At 32.0% G+C, this 13,960-nt stretch overlaps 2 protein-coding genes across 3 annotated transcripts in view; both read right to left on the reverse strand.

Moving 5' to 3' along the window:
• Positions 1–13,960, reverse strand: part of LOC139503830 (uncharacterized) — a 304,074-nt gene that overhangs the window by 266,722 nt on the left and 23,392 nt on the right. For both annotated transcript variants that reach the window (XM_071293768.1, XM_071293765.1), the window contains one exon: positions 13,584–13,925. In XM_071293768.1, the coding sequence (XP_071149869.1) occupies positions 13,900–13,925 (26 nt within the window). In that variant the 3' untranslated portion in view covers positions 13,584–13,899. The remainder of the gene's footprint in view (positions 1–13,583; positions 13,926–13,960) is intronic.
• On the reverse strand, positions 5,138–6,832 carry LOC139504397 (C3 and PZP-like alpha-2-macroglobulin domain-containing protein 8). The gene is made up of 2 exons (XM_071294476.1): positions 6,778–6,832; positions 5,138–5,667 (listed from the first exon to the last, which is right to left on the reverse strand). The coding sequence occupies exons 1-2, from the start codon at positions 6,830–6,832 to the stop codon at positions 5,138–5,140; spliced, it is 585 nt and encodes a 194-aa protein (XP_071150577.1).

The raw sequence follows: 13,960 nt of genomic DNA on the forward strand, positions 1-13,960 counted from the left end.
CCTGAGACAGATAATCAAATTATCAGATTGCGGGATGACGGACAGGAAGACTCCAAACGTAACAGTGTGAACTAGCTGTCAGAAACTTAAGTACTCTCAGATTCTTTCATCGTTGAAGACCCTCTAGCGACTATAAAGATGAACAGGAATAAAAACGCTGACCATTGATAATTTGTATTTTTGTTAAGCTCTGACTTTGTGTTCGATTAGGTCCCGTGTATGTTTACCCCATATTCCTTTATTTTCTATAAAGGCGTCTGTCTTGACAGTAAGTTGACACGACTTAATCATGTTAATACTAGTTAAACCCTTAAATGTAAGACACCAGATGGAAATACTCAAAAAGGAGAGCCAGTTTGGTTCTCTTTAATGTTAAAGTTCAAATCTTCATGAAGAAACGACTATATGTTTTCTGTATTCAGCATAGAATAATATCTTCTAAACTATATTTTTTCGCACAATGTCTGGATATTGGTGGACATGCATTATTGCGAAACCAGACATTTACAAATGAAAATTAACACTTAGACTATAGACATTTAGTAGGGAAGTAAATGAACAAAAGACAAGTAATTCAGAAACATAAAATTGAGAATGGAAATAGGGAATGCATGGATCACGCAAAATTAAGCAGGGGCGACATCGGAGTAATGGGAGTTTGCTTCTTGCAAGACATTCGCCGTGAAAACAATTTGATATGAAGACAAGCCTTTGTACTGTGACTTTGTTTTAAAATTTCAAACATGAGGCTGTTACGGCCCTGGTCAATGTTTTTAAGCAATACATAGTTTCCTTTCATTTTGTTGTTGGCTTTCTGAAATAAATGTTTACATATTTTAGACTATCATAATCCTCTTTTTCAATTTCAGTTAGTTATTTGGAAAAATACAAACCGTATAATTAATTATTAAAGTTTCGTATGCATCATAAATCAACCGGCTCCGGCAACTTTTGACTTGTTCTAATATCAATAGTAATGATTTTCAGCGGAGAAAAAGATAGATATTTTGGTCGTGGTTGAAAGAATCGTAAAAGTGTTATTTTTCTAAATTCTGTTTGTTTAATCGGACAAAGTAGAGTCTTAATTTGATTTTTTTTTTTGCCGAACTGGACTCTATATTGTGTATTGAATTGAAAGTTTGCAAACGTTCCGACCAATGAAATTCATTTTAATATGTAACGCGAACTTCAACGAGAGCACCTAGATTAAATATTTTATCTATACTACAATCAGTTTTAACTTAGAAATTTCCGCTCAAATATATAGGAAATAAAATTATATGAAAACAACAATGCAGAATGTTTCTTTTCCATTTTTTTTAACAATGTTTATGTTCATTTCAATTTGGTAAGTAGACTTATATTTAATGCCCAAAACGTAAATATATGTTTTCTTTTAAAACATTAAAAAACGTGAGAGTATGCCGATAAATAGCCAGTCTAGGTCGTTAAACTTAAATCAACTTACCCATCGTTATCGCAGACTAAAATTTATCTCATATATATATATGTTCATTTATTACAAGTACGTCAGGGTGCATGACAGCACGATAATCTTTTTGCAGAATCGTAAGAACAATATTTTTGTTTGATATTTGCCTCTCTTCCACAATTAACGCCCGATTTGGCCAGTGACTGGTATTACAATTTAACACAGTTTTAAAAGTTCAGTGGGCTGCTACTTCATTTATAATTTTGGGTATGACTTTCTGTTTATCATATTCAACATACGTCAACATTGTCTTCATCAATTTTATTATTCAATTCATCAAAACCTTGTTTTTCATTACAAGCTTTTCCGTATATCAATATACGGCAAGAGAATGAATATTTGTTGCTTACCGGAAATATAAGATACATCGATTTAAATTATGTACACAATAAATAATTGCTGTGTAGTTTCCATGTCTACATTTAATTTACGAGTACAATATAGTAAACATAGAGAAAAGAGAAACGGTAAATATACAGGAATACATAAAGTTTCGTAAATAGTTGCAAAGGACCACATGTTACTTACATGCCATGAGGTTTCATAGCATTCAGTAATTTTTGAAACGCACATATATATGTGCGATAAAGATCTAGTGCATTTGAGCAAATTAGATTTATGTTATCCATCTAACTATTTTATTTTCAACAGATTCCCTAGTTTGACATTTTTAAACCACGCGTGCATATATATTTTAATGTTTTTATTTAAATGCCTTATATATGAAAATGTCACGTGTATTATACGTTCGTTTAATTAAATTGTGGAGCATGTGACTTAATAAGACTACGCATTTAAAGTTTGAAACAAAAAACGATAGATACATCGAGGTCGTTTTGCTTGGGTGATTTACCAGTAAAAAGCTCGGGTCTCATCCATGTTTAAAACGAATTAATGGATGTTTGAAATAGTTTAACGGGGGCGTGGCCTATTAGTTTAACGCAACTAACCAGCAACTTGATTTCAATTGATTCACCGCAGAGAAATCTATTTGACTGGCGTTAAAATGAATTGATATGAATTGATATGAATTAAATATAATTTTTAATTTTTGTCAATCTTTATCAATAAACGATCAATCTCATTTAAATAGCGTTAACACGTTTTTGTCCGTTCAAGTTAAATTCGGGTTACTAGTGTTTTATAGCGCCAACCCTCTCACTTTGATGACAGTCTCATCAAATTCCGTTATATATATAATGATGCGTGAACTAAACAGACATAACACATAAGTTAGTCAAAATATGGGTACAGCCGTCATCATCGTTTAACAATTTTAAATAGAACAATTTAACGGAACACAAAACAACATCTGTCTACAAACACATTCATTGATTCGCGTGTCTGACGTCAGAAAATTGTATCCGTCACATCTTTTTGTCGTTTAATGTATAAACAAACAATTTGAAAATTTCAAATAGGCAATGTTAGCATTATGGGTTAAAAAGTATGTAAGGATTTATTTCAGAAATAGACCAATTTAAGAAAGTCCAAAAGTTATATAGAATTTATAAGAATCCATACATTATACATAGTAAAAGTATACAAGTGGCATCAGAAGAGACAATTGTCACCTGTATACTTCTTCATATTCACAATATTATTAGGGAACCTTTTTATTTCGGGTCATATTCTAAACTCTCTTCAATATAAAAAAATGTGTTGTATGTTACTACTGTTTAATATTTTGGTATTGCACGTGATATAGATGAAGAAATACAAAACCTACCTTTGATTATGATAGTTGAGTCCAATACATGAGAGTAGCGTATCACACAAGAACATAACCTACCTTTGATTATGATAGTTGAGTCCAATACATAAGGGTGGCGTATCACACAAGAACAAAACCAACCTTTGATTATGATAGTTGATGCCAATACATGAGAGTAGCGTATCACACAAGAACATAACCTACCTTTGATTATGATAGTTGAGTCCAATACATAAGGGTGGCGTATCACACAAGAACAAAACCAACCTTTGATTATGATAGTTGATGCCAATACATGAGAGTAGTGTATCACACAAGAACATAACCTACCTTTGATTATGATAGTTGAGTCCGATACATGAGGGTAGCGTATCACACAAGAACATAACTTACCTTTGATTATGATAGTTGAGTCCAATACATGAGGGTAGCGTATCACACAAGAACAAAACCTACCTTTGATTATGATAGTTGATGCCAATACAAGAGAGTAGCATATCACACACAAACATAACTTACCTTTGATTATGATAGTTGAGGCCAATACATGAGGGTAACGTATCACACAAGGCAGCACACTTCAACAATGACGTGTGTTTCTTTGAAATCAAAATGTTCAGGACTGCTTTATAGTTTGATGTACATCGAGAGAAATGACCATCGTAAAGGTTATTCACAACTGCAAAACATATTTTTTTTTATATATGACCACGCTTTTAAAAATACAGCTGAATTAAGTATGAAAATCTACAAATGGCATGTTTAATGCGTTTAATCTACAAATGACATGTTTGATACATAAAATATAATGAAAATGTTACCGGGGATCGCGAACATTAGAGTATCTCGATTACGAATTCCAATACTTTATTTACTATTTATCGGTACGTAAACGGAATTCTCTATATAGTTATTACAAGCATATATAAGTTAGCAAGAACAATAATTATATATTATTGTTGATCATCTCAACGAAATTGATTTTCTCGTTTGAGCTGACAGGGCGAGAGCGAGCAAGGTAATCGAGTTGAGATGACTCATGGTACTCTGTTTAACAATATTTTACCTACGACGACGTGTCAATTTCATGTCAATTTTATTAGCAACGCCACGTGCCTCCTTAGTTTCTTGTGATAATTTTCCATCCTAAGCGAGAAGCATGATATGAAAAATTATCACAAAACAAGATCAAAAGACAAATGCAAAAAACAGCGACAATGATAATTATAATATTAATATGGATTTTACTACAGCACTTGTTTTATCGTTAAAAATTAAATCACAAAAATATCGAACTCCGATGTCTCTAAGCAAATAGCAAATAGCAAGATAAAAATCTAAACACACCAAAGAAGGATTAACAACAGTCATATTCCTGACTTAGTACATAGCGTTTAGAATTTTGGAATTTAGGGTTCTCAATGCTCTTCAACTTTGAACTGGTTTGACTTTATAACTATTTTGATCTGAGTGTCACTGATGTCAGAGTCTTATGTAGCAAGACTCTGGCGTAAACAAGTATAATCCTGGTACCTTTGATAACTATTTGTACAGGCATGTTCTCACGTAGAAAATTGCAGATAAAACCAGAATTCATAGCTAGCTAAACCTCTCTCGTGGATGACAGTCGCATAACTTTCCATTATATTAACAACGATGTGTAAAACAAACGAACACACATATTTAGAGGATGAAATGTCAAAAAGGAGTAAAACATTTATAACAAATTATAGACACACTGTTGTTATCTGTGTTTACTGTTTTTAATTATCTAATATTTTGTAAGTCGAATTTAACATAAATTGTCCCTGTTGTTCAATGATAACCATCAATTGAATTAAAAAAAAAACAATTTACAATTATTTTCTGAAGTTAATTTGGATTATGTGCATGTATCTTATAAACAATACCGCTTGCATTGAAGCGATCTCTCACGAAAAGGAAACAATATTACCTTCTAGTTGAACCTTCCATTCTCCTATTCCTCCCCATGTGATTATTCCTATGCTTTTTACTGTAAAAGGATCTGGATCAGTCCACTCAGCTATAACGTTTATACCAACGATAAGTCCCTTTCCCATCATTAGAACACCGTTGTTGGCACTGATCCAGAATTGTCGGTATTCATCACATTTACATATGTCTGGAGTGTTGAATATGACGACTTGTTGGCTACTTTGGGTTAATGAATCATCATTCCGTCTTAGAATAGCTGATTTTTGATTTTCCCAGCCACCAATTATAAATTCATAAATGGGCTTCGAGGAGTTTCCATTGTCTGAATTGGACATAATGGTATTAGCATCTCCACATGCTTTTGCCTCGAATGTTAGTGTCGTTATTCCACCTAAATCAAGACCGCATTGGTTGATATCAACAACATACTGCAAAAAATCAGCGACTTGAAATAAATTCAATTTCCCGTTATTTGGTGTTGTAAATGTATTTTCAATTACCAGTCCTGTAAAATATATATATTAACCAATCCAGTTCTTTTCAATTAAGACAGACAAATATATGATAAAAAGGGGGAGAAGACAAATGTACAAACGGGGCATTTAAAAACCAAAGAAAACACACAGCTCATTGACAAGAATAATAAAGAAAATAAACAAACAGGACACAAAACATTAAATCCAACTTTGGAAGGAACAAGTGCATAAGCAAAATTATAGCTTTAAGGTAATTTAAAAAAGAAGATGTGGTATGATTGCCAATGAGACAACTCTCCACAAAAGACCAAAATGACACAGACATTAACAATTATAGGTCACAAGTCTACTCAAACCATACAGATATGGCCAGGGGACCACTCTATTTAATTCAATTACTAAAAAATAAAATCAATTTGCTATGTAATTCAGGTTAAACAAAACGTCAATTAGGCAAATTACGGAATTGTTTATAAAAATGTCACCGTTTCGAGTTTTGTTTGAAATCATCAACGCTGCATTACATTTGAAAAGCATTCACTTCTTTTATTTATAATATTATTCATTTGAAGAAAAACCGGCAATAAGATGACAAATAAACAAACGGACGAACATGTTCACTTAATACTAAACTTCTTCTAACATTCTACTGTTATAGGAAGACATCACTAAATAAGCGGCTTACAACCAATAAGATAGAAAAAAAGCAATTTGTTTTGACTTTGTATTTGGTGTATGTTATTAATAAACACATATTGCAAATTTTGAGACCGTACCAAACACCTGAATCAAAATCAAGTTGGCTAGTATATTTTTTACAATATTTTGCCCATTCAAAACTTGGAATTTTAAAATGAAAATAATAATAAGAAAATCAAAGTAAAGAATTAGTGTGGAATCATTTTTAGTTCGAATAAATTTACCTGCTGTATTTTTTACCATCATATAACAGAAACAACTGATGAGTGTGGATTTGTAAATGAAGGTACTGGCACAAAAACAATGAATAAATTAAATTGTGCCTGTATTTGAAACTTGTGATATTAGATCAGAATATCAAAAGCACTCATACTACAGCTTCTTATATTTTTATGTAACATTTATTTTTTAAGCATTACAATGAATTATATAAGTCTTACCTAAAGAATTTAGAGCAATAATAGTTAACAGGAACAATCTTTGACCAGAAGCCATCTTCTATTCAAAATCGGCTTTCTCGGTTGATTGTATAGAGTATGTCGAGTTATCACGAATGCTTCTACTTTAGTCAAATTGTTGTAGAAATATGATAGAAGTTCTTTTCTTTACCGTTATAAATATTACAATAGCAAAAGTCGATATTATCATGCATGATGGTGTATAATTCTATAACGATATTTTAATCAAACAATTTAATACGCGTGTGTTGTATAATTTTCAAATGAAAAGATCGAAGAATGTCAGAATGATAAATCTTTTTTGATAATTATCTTAAGAGATTATTCATTTCCCTACCAGTGAACATGAATAAAATGTGTTCAGTACTAAGTTTAAATAAGCCTTTTATGTTTTGTTATTGTCACTGTGCATATTCCAAAGGATTTGTCCTTTTGTAATACATGTTTTCTAGTTGAAGTTTGGATTAATCTCATAAAAATGAAACAAATTGGAAAAAGGAAAACTGACAAAATTAAAAACCAATTGTTCAAAGAACAATTGAAGGTCTTTCCACCGACAAGTATCTATTTTGATATGAAAATATTAAAATTCAGTTGAAAATGTCAGTTCCTATGGCTTAATGATGTATAAATATGAATTTTGAAGCAAAGGTCAAAATCAAGAACGTCCAATTAACCTATGACCTTGAACTCAATTTTAAGGTCATAAACCAAGGATTCCAAATCAAAAGACCCTAGGTCTGTATTATGTATGGTTCAGGAGTAATATCCCTTTACGCATAATTCTAAATATAAAAGGGGCAAAAACTCCCATTTATTGTCTACGCACCCTTCCAATCAAAATTTATAAGTTACGACATGTCGCAACTAACAATTTAGTAAAAACAATTTGTCGAAATCTTATAAAGTTAATGAAAAAGAGTGAAAATAAGCCAAAATCAAAATTTAGAATTTGACCTTACCTTTTGACCTTGACCTAATTTTCATTTTTTTTGGACCAATGATCTTAAATCAAAAGACCCGAGGTCTCTAGCACTTATGGTTTACAAGATAGAAATGCATATCCACTTATATCAAATGCATAAGAGGAAATAACTCTCATATGGAGCGTTCATATCACTTCGGTCAAAATAGGACAAATCATGCGAAGGATATAACAAGCAATTTTGTAAAATAAATTTGTCATAATATTTTACGGTTGCGAAGGAGTTGCGCTCACAAGGAAAACAGTGTTTGGGGAGATAACTCCTACAAAGAAAAGTATTCGTTTACGCATGGTAAATTTCAAAAGCGCATAAACTGATCGATATCATTTACCAAATATCTAAGCGACATATTGCGAAACAAATGTTTATCGCAAGAACAAAATTAGGCGGAAGAAAAAAAAATAATCAGAAGAAAACAATAGGTCTTTCCACAGAAAAGTGGAAAGACCTAGTAATTTAATTAATGAAAAGTTGTTATCCGTTTGAGCATTAAACTAACTCCAAAAAAAAATTCCTTTAAAAAAAAAACCAAACTGAAATCAGATTTCAATAGTTCGCATTAGTTATTTTAAGAGCCGTTTTTATATACTTCTTCATCCAGAAATGAATTATTTTGTTTATAATGTACTAATATAACATCATTTGGTGACAATGCTTATTTTGGGACAAGATTATGTCTATGAGCTGGTAGACAATACATGTTCAGCCAATCAGGCATTGCACACGTTCATGTTTTTCTTCATCTGGTAATGACGTCTCTACACTATATCGATGTTGTTTGTTAGGGATGAATACCTTTCAACGTTCTTTCAGCTTTTTTTAAAATGTTTTTCTGATTTGTATCAGTCTGGTGAGTTAAAACCTGTTCAAATGATTGTCATAATTTGTTCTCATGTTGAATTGTAACACCACTGTCCTGTATAATGCACTAATATATTGGAAATTCGTCGACAATTCTTATTGTGAGAGAAAGGTATTCAAAGGGAGCAGTTGTGGCACTGACAATTATAACAAGATACCAGTTATCAAAACTCTAAATAAATGATAACAAGTTACTGATGTATGTTAGCAAAGATTAAACAGAGATAAACCAGAAGTCTATTAATAATAAAATATGTCTGAAAATGCTAGAACTGACTTGTATTTGTTTTCTTACATACAGTATCTGTCAAATATTTTAATAAAGTTTAGAACAATATATATTTATTCATATACATCCGTGTTATATAAATATTTATTGATGAAATTAATTCAAGAAACGCGTTTCAGATGCATTGAATTTATGAGGTGTTGTTTTAATTTGTTAAACAGATTACCAATTTAGTAATTTGTGTTGACATAAATGGTTTTCCTCGAATAGGACAATTGAAAGAGAAATTTGCAAGGCACTGTCTGAACACCGGATAATAAATTCAAATAATATTCATAATCCGATCAGCCGGTAATTTGTATTAAATGTCAAACCAGCTGTTTCTCTCAGTCTTCAGATTCCAACACTAAAGTATATCTTTATAGGAATGACAGTAATATTTTTTTTGTATGTCTATGAAGAAATATCATCTGAATTATGGTCACATGAGAAAATTATTTCTATGCTTACTAGAACAAAACTTGAAAAATGTTATCTAAAATTCACATTATCAGAGTTCCATATAGGTGTTCTAATAAATAACCAAGAGCCTGAAGATATTTCAAACAGATTATTACACAACTACTTTTGCATAGGTAGTATTTCAATACCAAACATCTGTAGTACTGGAAATCTACTTTTAATATTTAGTAATATTTTATTACTTTAAAATTATTGTAATATTTAGGTACCTTTATTTTGCAGTACTTGATTTGTACTTGAAATTTATATACAACAGATTTTCAGGCACATCGTTACATGTTTAGCATTTTGAAAGTTTGTCTATTTAAAATCTCTTATAGTTATAATGTTCAATCATTATATACATTGATCAATGTTTGCACTTGTTCTAGACATCTCTTAAAGTACTGTAAAATAGAGGTACCTAAATATCACAATACTTTTAAAGTAAAGAAAAAGTACTTATTATTTAAAGAAAATTTCCAGCTCTACAGATTTCAAGGACAGAGATAGTAGCTATGCAAAAGTAGTAGTGTCTATACCTATGTTTTAAAAGCCTGATGATAACACAAAAAAAAAACAAGTACGTAAAAATTCTGCACGTCTGTGTATCTATAAGTAGAATGTAAGAGTGGAAACATCACCTTTTTAAAAGTAAAGCCGGATTGCTGTTTGACGTAATCCAATTTAGAACAAAATGCATTTAATTGCAATACTAATGAAGAGCCTATATCAGTACTGAACGAATAACAATGAGACGAAGAACAACGATCAAGAGTTGTTGACGCTTTTCTAAACTATGTTGAAGTCCTTCCCTTAATCACAGTCTGATTAAAAATTAATCTAGACTCTCTTTGCCTATTGCTATTTCTAACATTACGTCCTCCAAACGCTTTGAGTACACACCCCTTGAAAATATGAATATATTGTTAGAGCTGTTCCAATCGTACTCAATCGTCAAATATTTTTTATGGGAAAATACACGCTTGTAAAACCAAAAATTGTCACAACAATGAGATGTAAACAGACGATGCTAAAATGTGTTATATGATATAAAACAGAAGATGTGGTATGATTGCCAATGAGACAACTATCTACAAACGATCAAAATTACACAGACATTAACAACTATAGGTCACCGTAGGGCCTTCAACAATGAGCAAAGCCCATACCGCATAGTCAGCCATAAAAGGCCCCGATAAGACAAAGTAAAACAATTCAAACGAGAAAAGTAACGGCCTTATTTATGTAAAAAAATTAACGAAAAACAAATATGTAACACATAAACAAACAACAACAACTGAATTACAGGCTCCCGACTTGGGACAGGCACATACATAAATAATGTGGCGGGGTTAAACATGTTAGCGGGATTCCAACCCTCCCCTAACCTGGGACAGTGGTATACAGTACAACATAAGAACGAACTATAAAAATCAGTTGAATAAGCCATTTTTGTATAAATATAAGACATTTAAGTAAAATTATTATTTACTTTCATCCAAACCTTTCTAAACACGTTATTTCAAATAATTTAAGCATGTCACTTATTCAGTTTGCTTCGTTCTTTTTAGTCAATTTAATGTACGTTAATTTATTGGAACGACAAATAATGACTTCAACTAGAGCGCTTCGATCAAAAAGAATTGCCGTATTTGTCCTATTAGAATCAAAATAATTCATGAGGGCTTGACTATATCGTGATTTTACAACGGGTTGTTCCTTTCTGTCGATATTTTACCCTCGCTATCGCTCAGGGGTAAAACAGTTTGCATAAAGAGCCAACCCGTGGTAAAATCACGATATATTCAAGCACCCATTAATTAGTTTTTAAATAACAAATACCAACATTAAAATACTACAAACATGTTTCACTCATTTGTGTAGAGATTCAATCCTTTGTTTTTCATTTATAACTTTTACAACTTATACAAAAACAATCCTTTGAATTAAACAAACATTTTATAACACCAACTGTTCATGACTAGAATATACATTTTTACTATGTAGCATTACTCTATCTACAGAGTATTCTATAATAATTTGTTGAGGCACCAGGATGCCTAGCTGTTATCTATTCACAATGGCTTTCTGCTGACCTGTGTTGAAAAAGTGTCATAAAACTCATAAAAACACGGTAACACCAACACCTACCATGAAGAGTGACCGGGGAAAACACTCGTTTACCAATGCTCCATTTATTAGTGCCTCAACTGTTGGTGTAGGCCACCCTCTACAAGATGAGGTGGAGGAGGTCCAAGAGTTACCCATCTGTAGACCCCACCATTACTACTAACCTGCAAATTGTAGAACTTGTCAGGCCCAGGGCAAGGGACGATTTAGAATAATACCCCAATCACTACCAGTCTCCCGAGACCGCCACATGAGAGCCAATGTCAGCTACCAAACCTGACCTGGGTTCTCACCTCCACATTTTTTTTTAATTCTTGAAGCATTTCAAACGTTGATTTTGTTGTGCGTAGAAAAAACTCAACACCTCCTTGTATATTATTATTAAAGAAAACCTGATTTCAAGTATGTAAAAAAATGTTTTACAACCGTTCTGTATAAAGACACTTCACTTGTCCTAATGTTCCCATGTAATATGACCGACTCATTTCCTGATAATATTTCAGCAGTTTCCTCCGTTTTATTCTGCCACCACGTGTCCCACATCTGTTTTCTTGATAATTCTTTTCCGGCCAGCTCCGTCCTCCTTTTGAGGGATATTTTCGTTCTGAACTCCCTGTCTTCCTGTCCTACTAATCGTTCTTCTCATTTTTTCCATTGCCCTTGATGACGATCATCTTGCATTCCTTTTGTTTGACAACCTTTTCTTTATAAATAGTAAAACTAATTTGTGTAGCACCTGTTTTGTTGTCGACCTCAGATTAAGAAGTGGTCGATACGGGAATTCCAAAATTTTGATTCAAGCTGAGAACGCTATTTATTACCATGCCAAATATGACAATGAGATACATGCTGCAACACCCACGCACCCACACAAGTACTTAATTGATTTATAACAGATTATTAAAATATGAAATATATAGAATAACATTTGATTAAACTTAAGATCTCTCTTATTTACTGTGTTTATGTGGTTATATAGATATGTAAGCATATGAGGATGACAATTATTAAAGAAACAACAGATTAATATTTAAACTTGACTGGCTGTTTAACATGCTCAAAAGGAGACAAACAAAACAAGTGCTATTTTGGAAAAGAGGGACGAAAGATACCAAAGGGAAAGTCAAACTAATAGATTGACAAGAAACTGACAACGCCATGGCTAAAAAGTCAAACAGAAACATAGTACAGAAGACACAACATTGAAGACTTAGCAACACGAACCTCAACAAAAAACTGGGGGTGATCGCATGTGCTCCGGTAGGGTAAACAGACCCAATTTGAATTGAAAAATAGAGATGCCTCCAGAATAAAGTCAAATCTAAAACTGAAAATGATATGAAGTCCTTACCGAAAGCAATGGTTAGTGAATGAATAATAATATTCACATGTAGATCAGTTTTACATTCAGTTGTTAAAGTTGTCAAGATTATTCTAGACGTGAAAAAAATGAATGTAATTTTTACGTGAAATTTGTGAATATTCGCAGGACTTTAATTTCACATGAAAGTAATGTGAGTGAAATTTGCTTTTGTTGATGACAAAGGCATCGGAGTCGATTTCCATGGAGTATGCGTCTACACTTTGCTCTGTTGACCCTCGTGTACTACTTGGTATATTTATTAACACAAAGACACTATTGAACAATTGTTTACTTGAATATACATTAGAGTCAAAATTTGGAGACTAGCATAAAGGTTTATAGGGGTTAGGAAAATTTTTCAGACGTCACCTTTAAGTAGAAAAATGTACGTGTATCAAAAATACTACTAGAGTAAAAAAGAAGAATTCGTGTCGGTCTAAAGACTTACAACACTTGGACATTGTGTATAACACATGCAATAAAAAGACTTGACACGCATTTTAGTTCGAAGTTGAGCAAAAATAAATCAATCGAATTGAGAAATATATATAAATCCTAAGAGTGCGTATAATTTTCTGTTTTGAGCAGAGGTTTAAAAATAACTTTGTGTAATAAGACGAATACAGTAGAACACTTTTTAATGAACACAAAACAATAATATTATGTAAAGTTACTATCTCCTTTTTGACCCATTCCCGTCCATTGATTGAAGAACAATATTATGATGCAATGTTTATTAACTCACAACGAAATATATAGATCGACAGATAAATAAAAGCATAACTACATAAGTATGCACTATTTTCAAAACTAATGATTTGAAGTCGTTTGGCAAGTTACAAGCATATGACAAATTATATAATATCTATTGATTGTATGCAAACTCTAAAACGTAAGACTGTTATGAAATATTAAATATAGGTTATGAGGAATACAAACATGTGTATCCATTGATAAACTCTGCGGTATGTACTTCAATTTGAAGACCAGTTCGCCAAACAAGTAGAATCAATTGTTTTTGATGGTACATGCTAGTGTTCTGTTTCAGTCTGTGAACCTGAAATAGTTAAAATCATTGTAATTAAACTAGAA

This window comes from Mytilus edulis, chromosome 14 (genome assembly GCF_963676685.1).
Source record: "Mytilus edulis chromosome 14, xbMytEdul2.2, whole genome shotgun sequence".
Classification (NCBI taxonomy): domain Eukaryota; kingdom Metazoa; phylum Mollusca; class Bivalvia; order Mytilida; family Mytilidae; genus Mytilus; species Mytilus edulis.

Coding starts and splice junctions, on each gene's coding strand:
- LOC139504397 (XM_071294476.1), bottom strand. CDS start 6,832: ATGGCTTCTGGTCAAAGATTGTTCCTGTTAACTATTATTGCTCTAAAT. Junction 5,668..6,777: donor TATTGCTCTAAATTCTTTAG/GTAAGACTTATA, acceptor TATATTTTACAG/GACTGGTAATTGAAAATACA.